The following is a 12187-nucleotide window of genomic DNA, read 5'->3' as shown; positions in this document are numbered from 1 at the left end:
TCAAGACAAGAAAGCATTGTACTTTTTAACCCTTAGCCTTTCAGTAATATAGTTTGTAACATGGCCCCACAAAGAGCTGTTTTGATACAAACCAGAGGGCTCTAAATGGCAGTGCAGGAAGAGGAAAAAGTGTCAGGAAAAAAGAGGGGAAAAATCTTACATCAGCTTTGGCAAGAGTATCATCAGTGCCCTTTAAAACATGTTGTTTCTTCTTGCTCTGTACCTGGAGGACAAAGACCAAGAATAAGTATGTCAATTCTGGTTCCACAGTGTTATTTTTTACAGGTATACTTGACATCATGGTTAGCTATCAAATCAATTGTTTTTACTTTGTTGAAATCTGTGGGATCTAAGTACATGCCTGACTGCTTTTCTGAAGGAGGATTATATGAATATTGTTAAAGAAACCAGGCTTTCAATGAACAAAAAAAGGCCTAAGTTTGAAGTTTTGATTTCTTTTTTTTTTTAATGGCAGAATGTGTAGGGGTTTTTTGCTTAAAAATGTCCTGTAGTGATCCAGACTTCTCCACTGTGTGAGAGTTACTTAAGCAGCTTAAGAAATCTGCCCCAACAAAGCCTAAGGCAGTTATTGTCAGGCAGTATTAAACTGCTTTTCTTTTCCTTCTTATGCAGTAGAACACACAGAGTGTGCTCTGGCAATGTCTGGGTAGTGAAATGATACCTGGGAGATCATTAATGCTGACAATAACATAGAGCACTCATTAGTTTCCTCGGAATAAGTGTGAAACCTGAGCCAGCCTCTGCCACCTTTTCTTATCAGAGGGATACCAAAATGAAGCTTTCTCACCTCAGACCTTTTGCTGACAGGATTCTCCCTAGATTTAGTAGTATCTGCAGGCTCAGAGCATGCACACAGGCACTGCACAAAAGCCCTTTCCAGAATGTCTTAAATTATTGAAAATATTTGTAAGAAGTTTTGTCTGCATTTTGAGCTAAGGTCAAGGTCACTCACTATTATTAGGGGTAGTTAGTGTATTTGAAATTTGTTCATCTAAGGGCTAGTCATTTGTTGCATGTCTTCCCTAGAGACTGTATTTCTATGTTATCACTGCACAAAATTGGGAGCTTGGAAAAGCCAGACCTACTAAATATTATGTGTGCATTTACAAACATTCAGAAATATATTTTGCTGGAACTTGTTGCTTTAGAGCAAGCAAGGCAGATCACTGATAAAATACACATTTTATCCTGTAGTACAAACACACACAGAATTCATCCTGGCTGAAGTGATGACACAAGGTTTTGCATTCAGTTGCATCTCTGGAGTTTATTTTGTTTCCCATTTCTTCAGAAGCTGAGTTCTGAGTTTGCCTTAAGGCTTTCTAACTTCCTGTATTGATCAGGTTGTGAAGCATCTGGCATTGGATGCTGATGTCCTCACTGATGGGTACCCCAGCTCTGGCAGTCTGAAAACACCCTTGCCCCTTTAGGGTGGCAGTGGGGATGTGCTCCTGCAAGAGACCCTCCTGAGGCTGTGCATGTTCTTGGGAATGCATCTTTTCAGACATTTGATTCCCCAGGAAAAAGCCTCTACCTCTCTGCAAGGAAGGCCCTGTGTGCCTTAGCCCTGCACAGGCAGGGAGAGGGCTGGGCAGAGGATTGTACCCACCTGCCAGCTGGAATGGGGAAATGTGTGCACAAGGAATGAGAAAGTCCCAGCAAACTCAGAGCTCCGCTGGCATCTGACTGAGGCTCGTGTTAGATCCAGATCCTTCTCCGTGAGCAGCTCTAGCAGCAGGAACAAGGCCTTTATTTTAGAATTTGCTTCTCCACTACCTGCTGCCTGCAATTTTTTAAGGAAAAACCCTGCTAGGAAATAATCATTGTATAAAGTGGTGCTTAAAATATTTTGTACACTATTAAGTGAAAGTGCATGACTCAGAGGTTGCATAAGTAGTGCAACTGAGAAAATCAGGAAACTTGCCTAGATTTCAGCAGGAAAAACAACAAAGTTTATTTTAAAACCTGAAAACAGTATAACTTGTATTTTTCTATATATTTTCTTCTTTCCACAGTTTCCAATTAATACATTTAAGTTTTTAATGCACTTAAGCAAGTGCCCAAACTTACTAGAAATCACTGTTCCCCCTTACCTGATGTCTTTGCCATTTTAATAATAGTAATTTTTTTCACAATATGTAAAACAGTATGTGGGAAATGCATAATGTGCTTCTTAGTCATGGTTGTTTTTACTGCCAGAGTAACCCACATGCAGAGATTTGAAAAGGACAGACTGTATGGTATTTTAGGGGAAATCAAGGCTTAGTCTCATTGATTTGTTTATTTGCAAAAGTTGTTCTGACTTAAACCACAGATTATGTACCAAACTCTGGACTGAATTTTGTCATGGCAGAGGTACGAGAAAGAAAAGGCTGCATCAAAGTCAGGTACAAAAAGTTACCCTAAATTTCAATCTTTTAGAGGCACTTATTCTTCTCCTTACAGGAGCAGCACTAGCATGTTGCAATTAACCCATTCATTAATTCACGTTACTTGAGGACCATACACTGCTATGGTTATTTCACTGGTTCAATTTCTGAAGCCCATATTTATATACAGAAATGAAAGGCAGGATATGGCATCCAAATTTACATACGAATACTCCACTGTATTTGCAATTTGATGTGCTGTACTGTGCAACCTGCTACTGAATCATCATGTTAATGTTACTACTGTGAATATTCTTGTGGTTGGGGTCTCCACAGTGCTGCCTAACACAGCAGTACACAATGGTGTGTGTTATATGAAGAGCTCAAGTTCAGAATTTGCTTTGGTAGAGAAGATAAATTCATTTAACAGAAGAAAATAGTAAAGCCATATGGGAACAAAAGGTCAATTAAAAAACCTATCTACTTCAAAACCAAACCATACATGGTTTTCTGAGATATACTGATGTTAACTAGAACTGTTAACAAACTAAATGTCACTTACAGTGACATTTAGTTTGTACATTAATTAGCTTTAGCTGCAAATGTAATGCAGTTGAAGTTTCTGTCCTTCTTACACATTTGACAGAATTTCTCTTAAAAAGTCTTTATTTTCTAGTAATACCCAATAGTTACAGTTGAATGCAGAATGGCTCTGGCATTCCACAGTGTCCCGTTAGTGAACAAAACATATTACACTGAATTACATTGGCACAATGACTAGCTCAAGTGAGTTAACATTGATGAAATTTTTCCCATTTAGTGTAATGATACCATGAGCACACTATATTTTTTTCATTTAAGTGATGTCAGGTAACAATTCAAAAGGTGAGTACTGCTAGGAGAACATAAAATGACATCAGAAAGAAATATTAGGGTAGAGAATGGCCTCCTGAGTCCTATCTCATCTAATTGAAGTGATCTAAGTTATATCATCACATTCGTTATTATATTACCTCATTTGTATTAGCATATTTATTAGCTCCAGCAATGAGATAACAGATGTTCTATCATCTTTGTAAGCTATGAGCCTGGCCAGATGACACTGCCTACTTTGACTAGTCTGTCCAGACCTCTCATTTACAGAAGTAACCAAAATGGAATGGTTTGCATCTGGTGTAAAAGACAGGACTCAGCAAGCCCATTTAGCCATGCAGGAGTAGGATTCAGCTGCTTAGACAAAGGCATACAGTACCATCAGAGATCTGTTGGACAGTCTGCTGCCTCTCTTGTGGGTGGTCCCTGTTCAGATGCCCTAGTACAACTCTGGTGGCACTAGTTGGTTTTTTTTTTCAGACAAGCCCAAGTCGTTCATTTTAGGATACAATAAGTTACCTTTGCACTTTGGCCACTTCTCTTACCCACACAATGCTAGCTGTAACTTCTGCCTGCTTCTTGCATAATTATCCGTGATTCTGGAAATTTCTTATGTTGTCATGTTTTCACATCCAGTAGTTTTCCACACCCTGCTCAGTTAATTTTGTCTCAGGATTATGCCAGTCAAGGCCTGGCCAATAGTTCACCAGCAGCACTTACAAAGAGGCAGTGGATTATTCCCAAACTCAACTTTGAAGTTGTCCAGAAAACATTTTCTTAGTTGTGTGGTGAGAGTAATATAAAATGAAGATCAAACCCCTTTACTCAGTGTTGAGTAAGACAGTACAGCATGGTGCTGACACCTATACACCCCTGTAAAGACCATCCTGAGATAAAATAGCTCAAATAAAGCAAGAAGCCACTGATATTCTTAATCACATGCTGATACTGTTAAGTCCTTAGTACCTAGAAGAATTGAGGGAAAGGCTTAATAGGGTCTCGTTATTTTCTTTGGAGAAATTTCAGAGATAGACTCTGTGTGACTGCTCCTGGTTTTGGATTGCTCTCAGATGTCAGGTCCCAAAGGTTCAAGTTTATCTCTGACTTCTTTGGAATACAGTTCGGTGGCAATATCATTAATATGCAGGTGACGCTTGGTTCTGTTTCCCTCTCATCAGCCCAGACAGGAGATATCTCTGTACTTTCCAGCGACTGGCAGAGATAGGGAGCTGGATGGAAGCCAAGAAAGCGGGCTCATTCCAGAGCTCCAAACTGCTTTTCAATAACTGGCCTGGAAACAAATTTTGAGGAACTTTTTATTCAGGGATTCATTTGTTCAAGTGTTTCATTCCTCTTGGGCCTCAGACTGTTCTGCAGTTGCCCTCTGATGTGAAGAGCTGTGATTATTTTCTTCCACAAACAGATCAATCCCCTCTGCCAGGCCAAGACCATGGCTGCACCAGCTCATCTCTGAGATGAGAGAGTTGCATTCTCATGTTCCTTCCTCCTTCTTACTCCATCTCAGTCTCTCGCTGCCTTGAGCAGGCTCTGGAGCCTGTTAGGCACATCTGTGAGCTGACACAACGGACCAAAGCAGCAGAAACAAACCACGCAGAAATGTGGATAATTTTCTGTCCCTTCCTGGGTGGCATTGGCTTGCCTGAGTCCTGAAAAGGCTCAGAAGAGAAGATGGGGCAGGGAAGTGAAGAGGAGCAAGGAAGAGTGAGACCTGATAGCCTTTCAAGGTGGTGTGTCTGTGACCAGGCTAGTGTTACAAAACTTGAGACTTGATAACCACTTGAAATTTCAGCTGCAGCCAGAATTCATCTCTCTCTCTTAGTCCCTGTGGCTTTCTCAGGGTAAATTACACCCGCAGCTTGTTCCCAACAATGGGAGCAATTAAAAGCACTGTTTACTATCTACAGAGTCCTAAATAGTTGAAATCTAATTACTTCCAAAAGACTTTCCTTCTTTTGTCCCGTGGTGACCCTGACATTAAATAGAATTGTTTTGGCCGTCTTGCCTAGGAACGGACTTTGAGGAAGCTGGAAGCAAAATAATGTCTCTAGAAGGCAATTTCCTGAAGAATCTGTTGCTGCCAGAATATTTGCTGAGCCTGAACTTGCCCACATTTGGTACACGATGTAAAATAATTCTCCATGCACATGTTCTCCCTAATAGCAGGCCCCGGAGTGGCTGGCACTCGGCCTGCTGTTGTCTGCCTTTGTCCTTTAACATCGTGTGCCGCTGCCGGAGCACGTGCCCCGCAGCCTGCCCGCCGGCCCCGGCAATCCTGGCTCTGCCCAGCCCTGTCCAGCTGCCCACGCCGGGCAGCTGCATGGGCCTGACCTCTGTGAAAGCACACAGACACAGCTCTTCTGCCAGTCCAGCCCCCGGACATGGCACTGGTGTGCTGCCTGGGCAGCAAGCAGCCTGGAGGGCAATTCCTTGGCTCAGGGAAAGCCCTCAGACTAATCTTTTGCCTTCAAGATGTATTCAGCGAGCCCCAACCATGCACCATTATCTCAGTGGCCACGCTGATCGTGGCCAGTGGTCAATGAGCCCTCCCAGCTGCACCAAAGCTTGCCTCGCCCTTCTCTTTGGCCTGTCCACAGGCAGCTCTGAGCTAACGTGGTCCCACAGCCCAAGGCACCTCTGCCTCTGCTGCTGCACAGGAGCCCTTGGACCTTCACGTCAGGAGTGACGTAGGTGTATCTGAGCCTGTCAGGGGAAGGGGAAAGGACCAGAAACTTTACTTGGAGTCCCTCCCAGCTTTTCTTTGGTGTTTTTTGTGTTTCAGAAGATAATTCACTTCAAATCGTACTGATGGGTTTACAGAAAATGCAGCTGCTTCTTGCAATTCCTTTGACTTTATATCATCTGCAAGCATCAACTTCTTCCCTCCTATATTTTTCCAGTATTATCTCAATGTAATTTATATTTCTTTAGCTAGACAAATACATATAGTTATATTCTCCTGGTGAAACAGGTGAAACACCTTCATATCTATGGAAAAAATACACTTTTTTTCTTCCTAACTTATATCATTTCCTACCATTTGCCTCAAATTTGAGATCAATGTAATTTTTCATTCTTTTTAAACTTATTACTTATTTAGATGTTTTTCTCACATTTCTTATTTATCTCAGTTTTATTTAGTCATAAACAGTATTACATTTTCACAGAAAAGAATCAATGTTAGTATATTTATGTTCATTTTTTTAGAAACAGCTATATGTTTCAGATGTCTTGGATTAATTAGTGGAAATGCTGCTTCATGCAATGTAAATAATCTGCAACTAATCTGTCAGTGAGTTCTGGTAAACCATTTTGTTCATTCATTTCTTTTTAGATCACATTGACAACCATTGGCTATGGAGACAAAACTCCTCTGACTTGGCTTGGAAGGTTGCTTTCTGCAGGATTTGCTCTACTTGGCATTTCCTTCTTTGCACTACCTGCTGTGAGTATGCCTATAAAATTAATAAAAAATAATAGAAATTCCTGTAGGTCCTGCCACTGTTATGATACAAAAAGCTCAAGGAAGCTGTCCACATGAAGACTAACTCTTTAAGGCTTTTTGCTCTGCAACAACGCTAGTGAAGTGCGATCCAAAATCTAAAGAAAAGGTTTGCTGTCCTTGGTTTAGTTTTGGGAAGTTTCTCTGGCATGGACAAAACTGGGAAATAACCCTAAATTAGGTTACATACTATTTTGTAAAGTTGAAAATCCTTCCTTTTGCTATGAATTGTGACATATATTACTGCTTTTCTTTCAAATTTTTCAAAACAAAACAAAAATAAAAGCACATTATATGTTTTTCTAACTTAGATTATAGTGAAAAAATAGATATTTCTAATAGCATGTTTTGTACAGCCATACAATCTACTGACAGAGAGTAGTAGAAGGCCTTAAATCAACTAATGGTTAATGTTGCTGAATGCAAAAGATGCAACTATAATTTTCTGTGAATAACTAAATAAACATTGCAGTTTATTTATGTTTTTTCTATCAATGTTCAAGAGACTAATGGAATTGGAAATTATCTAATGACTAAAATATAGTGTAGCTTCAGAAATAAATTCTCAGGTTTTTGAGTGAATCTCCTTTTTTTAATTAGTTTTGAATAAGCATTGAATGAGAAGAGGTATTTATAATTTTTGTACTGTTTCCAGTGCAATGTCTTTTGGTATTTTAATACTCATATGCTTTATCTGTAAATCATTGTAAAACATGGATATTATAATACTTCATTTGTTTTCAACTATATAGATAAACCAAGATTAAAAATATTAATTTGTCAACAGCATCAAATCATCTGGTGCACTGCATTTATTTCTTACTCTAGCTACAATGAGTATTTCAGTATCTTTGACATACTATAATGCATTATAATTATAACCCATTACCTGTTTGTGAATCCTTGACATTTATTGACATCTACTGTAATTAATTCCTTTTGTCACCTAGTCACCACTAACAAGAAAGCTAGTCTTAGCAGCACTACAATGAAAAGATGAATACCCTTACATATTAGAGATGCCACAACTTTTGTTCCTCATGTCATATCTATGTACAGATACTAGTTTTCCTCATAAATACTTCAGTGCTGAATCTGTCTGTAAAAGAAGAGGTATGTGGGAAACTTTTGCACTTCTTATAGTATTTTATCCAGACTAAGAATCAAGTGGAAATATTCTTCCTTATAATGCAGACATGTCCAGCAAAATTATTACATTCCTTGCAATTCAAGAAGGAAAACATCCTCAGTTTTTGGATCTATTCAGTTAGAATCAGATTTATCTTACTCAAAGGTAAAAGGCTAAAAGAGGAGAAGTTTCATAATTAGCTTTTTCATAGCCTCTAGAATGAACAATGGGTATTATTTAATGGGAAAGATCAAGAAGAAATGCATTTTCTAAGTTTTCTAAAATCAAAAGTTCTAAGTTCTGCAGATGTGGACTTTGATGTCCATGTATATCTGGCATACCTGTCAGCTGGTCATTTCCTCATTCCTGATTCAAGTTCCTCTGAATATTCCTGCTTGATTTTATAAATATATATCTATCTCTATGGCCTTGGTAGTTGCAGGAACATAGTGTAGCACAAAACCAGGCAATGGGTGGTCATTGGTAGCACCACAGATGTTATGTAAGAAATCTCCTGCTTCACCAGGAAAAGGGGAACTGCTTCTGTGCCTTCTACTATCATACACTGGTCATAAATGTGTTATCTGAAGCAACTATATGGTGTAACATCTTCACGAAGTCTTTGTAATTGATGATGTATGTTTGTTCAAAGACTACCTACACATTGATAAAATGATATTGCAGGGCATCCTTGGCTCAGGATTTGCATTGAAAGTGCAGGAACAGCATCGTCAGAAACACTTTGAGAAAAGAAGGAATCCAGCTGCAAGTCTAATTCAGGTAAATATGAAATCACCAAAAAGATAATCACAGGTGATTTAAAGTACATATTAGAACAAGTCTTATTTCCATTTGGAAAGTTTTGTGGAAATAATATTTAACAGATTGGTTAGTTTCATGAAATAACTGTGTTCAGTGACTGCTATGTGTTTTTGTAATTCTGTACAGAATCACAGATTCATTTAGGTTGGAAAAGACCTTTAAGATCATCAAGAAAAACTATAACAAGACACAAACTATAACAGCATTTCTGTGTGTAGTTTTTGCTCCTCTATCCATGTTAATGAGACAGAGGCAAGGATGCCAAATGCAGGCCTGCAGTCAGAAAGCTGTTTGGAAAAAGAGAATCCCTAGATGATCCAACTGACAGCACAGTGCTCTTGCCTATATTAAGCTACTTTTCACCTCCTTTAGAGTATTTAGAGGGTTTAGAGTATTTCAGTGAGTGATGTACTTGGTGAAGATGAAACGTGTCCTGCCCAGAGAATTGCTTTCACTATGAGTCAATTCAAAAGTTAGAAATGTAGGCACAAACAATTTTTAAATGTCTGAAATTGTCTGAAATTGTTCTGATGTGATGGTGCAAATCAACAAAAAGTTGAGGAAAAAGCCAATGCAATGTTTTGCATTGGCTTTTTCCTTAACTTTCAGTCCTAGTTATAACTGAGAAAATACTCCAAAGAATCATTTTGCACCAAACTTTACTCTACTTGATGCACTGAAAAAAAGGGGGGAAATAATCTCCTAGAGTCCTAGTTTATTTTCCTGGGATGCCAAGTATTCTATGTGTGCCATGTATGCTGGGTTTTATTTTTGAAATAGTAAATCCAAATAAAGAAGCTGAGTATGAATATGCTAGAGTTCCATGCTAAGTAGTGATAGATGTCAGACTGTCTTTGAAGCATTCTTAAAGTTAATAAATGTTTTCCATTATTACTGTTCAATTATTATTAAATTCTAAATATTTAAAAGTTAATATTTTTTAGAACAATTGACAGAAATAATTCCTCTTCTTTTGGGTCTAGTTTAGAATGACTGTCTGGCATATTTTCTAACACATATATTCTGATCTACTTCTTCCAAATTTGGTTGCCAGAGGAAACACATAATAGATTTAGGTTTTGGATATAGCTCTTATTATTATTTTATGACAGTTCAACCAAAATATTAGTAATACAGCATGCTAAATAGATTAAGAGTAGCTAGCTGCCTGATTTTGGAGATTGACTCTTAGCAAGTAAAATCATTGTGAAAGGAAGACATTTGTTGTGGGATCCCATGATGAAGGCTGTTCAGCATTTACAGGTTCAACACTTTCAGTGATCCAGAAGTTAATATAAAATTGCTGGTAAAGATATTTTCTGAAGGCACAAGGGCTGGCAGCATAGGAAATATGAGAACATGCACACAGGAATAAAACCAAGAATGATCTGAGTGACTTTTAGTGTGAAAGGATCACTGCCAAATGTTTTAATACAAAAATACAAAACTTGATCTGGAAACTGAATCCAGATAATTATAAGATGTCTCTATCCCAGCATTAATGAATCAGGAAAGGATGTGATCAAGCATGAGAAATACAGAGGAGAAAGACAGGGAAAGAAGGGTCAAGAGCTTGATACAAGTTCCCAGTATGTTACTACACCTGGTTTTATTAAAGACCTTAGATACAGAACCAGTAACATAATGAGAAGACTGATCCTACCACTGTGTATGATGATGCTCATACTAATATGCTACACATCAACTCAGCATCTACAGTCTGTAAGTGAGACTGAAATATTGGAGAAAGCAAATAAAACATTGGAAAAATGGATCAAGGACTGGAGAAAATTTAATGTTCATAAATGCAGGATGCATCTGAACTGCATATCATTGGGTCCTGTAACAGTGCCCAGGTGTTTTTTTAATTGTCTTTAGCTTATCAGGGCAATGTCTATTTTCTAACCAGTTACACTGTGCTAACTCATCTGTTGCCACAGATAGACACTTTGATAGAGCCTTTACCTATAGATAGTTGTAGAAAAGTGAAATATTTGGTCTGGATATACCTTTCTCAATTTCTTTAGCTCATACGAAATATTTAGTGTGAGAATTATTTGAACACAGAAGCTCAGAAAGGAAGTCTTAAAACCTACTGGACCATTTAATGTAGTAGACAGAAACATAACAAGTAACTCTGGCTACAAGCCAAAACCAAAGAGTTTCAAATTAAAAATAATGCAGAAATTTTTGACAATGAGAATGCTCAACCAATGAAGCAATTTTCAAAATGAGTAACAGGTTCTCCATCTGTTAATGAAGACTGGATGTGTTTCTGGGAGATACACAGTAGGAAAACACAGGGTATTAGATTCCATACAAGAATACCTAGATGACATTTAATGGTTGACAATATACAGGAAGCACAGATGCTCAGCTAGTACAAATTAATATAGTTATGCTGACATCAGGGAACATGTCCCAGCTTGTAGAACCAAGGCTTATCTTACTATCTACATGCATTATAAATCTAAACAATGGACACATTTTCAATGCTATGCTTTGGTTACTCACTTTTGCTAAATGTTTAAAAACACAAAATGAATAATTTCAGTGTTTCAAACCATAGAGAATGCTTCTCTTTACTTTTAAGTTCTTTTTCTCTGGTTTTCATTATGATTTGCCAAATGTATTATGACATTTTCTTCACGTCAGACTGTAAGTTTGTGTGGGTGTCCGCTATGGACTTGTCATAAATAAATCACTGCAATGCTTTTCTGAGCACCTTTATGTGCTGAATATCTTCTGGTGCTTTCATAGAGCCAGTAAGTCTTATCTTACTGCATGAGGTGTACTGGGATTCACAAAAGTTTTGGTAGGTTTGTACTGGTATTTCCTGAATCAGCCTAACCAAGCACATTCTGGTCTGAGCAAAATCCCCTCACTCTGTGGTCAGTGTGGTGGCATTGTCACTTCATGTTCTTGGTTCCTTTGTGCTTTTCTATTGTTTCCCCATACCAGGCTTCCTGGCGGTTTTATTCTACCGACGCCAGCCGAACAAACATGGCAGCCACCTGGCGATATTATGAAAGTATTCTTCCTCCCCTCAGGCATGTATCAGTGCTATGAATGATAAGAGAAAGATACAACTTGTATCGGTTACTAATCTGCTTTTCAATTTTTTGTTTCATCCCCTATTCCCTCTCGCCTTGTTTTTTCTTTTTTTACCGTATATCCTGCACGTAGTGTGTATGGCGCAGTTATGCTGCTGATGAGAAATCAGTTTCCATTGCTACCTGGAAGCCTCATTTGAAGGCCTTGCATACCTGCAGCCCTACAAAGTAGGTACAAATATGGCAGCTGGTGCTGGTTTTGATGTGTGTTCAAGCTTATAGAGAAGTAGTATTTGTCTGTTTCGTCTTGGTTTGTTGCCTTTAGTCCTCTCAAGTCCTGTCATTAAAAATTTCAACTAACAAATCAGATCAATATAATGTAGGAGCCTAGGAACAAATA

The 12187-nt window shown here is 38.4% G+C and overlaps 1 protein-coding gene across 1 annotated transcript in view; it reads left to right on the top strand.

Annotated features, from left to right (window-relative positions):
- Window positions 1–12187, top strand: part of KCNQ5 (potassium voltage-gated channel subfamily Q member 5) — a 280972-nt gene that overhangs the window by 231680 nt on the left and 37105 nt on the right. Inside the window, exons 6-8 of the mRNA XM_058021007.1 lie at window positions 6616–6726; window positions 8597–8692; window positions 11921–12015. Of these exons, the coding sequence (XP_057876990.1) occupies window positions 6616–6726; window positions 8597–8692; window positions 11921–12015 (302 nt within the window). The remainder of the gene's footprint in view (window positions 1–6615; window positions 6727–8596; window positions 8693–11920; window positions 12016–12187) is intronic.

Source organism: Melospiza georgiana, chromosome 3, assembly GCF_028018845.1.
Source record: "Melospiza georgiana isolate bMelGeo1 chromosome 3, bMelGeo1.pri, whole genome shotgun sequence".
Classification (NCBI taxonomy): domain Eukaryota; kingdom Metazoa; phylum Chordata; class Aves; order Passeriformes; family Passerellidae; genus Melospiza; species Melospiza georgiana.
Note: the sequence above shows the minus strand (reverse complement) of the source record. Positions and strands in the feature narration are given on the sequence as shown.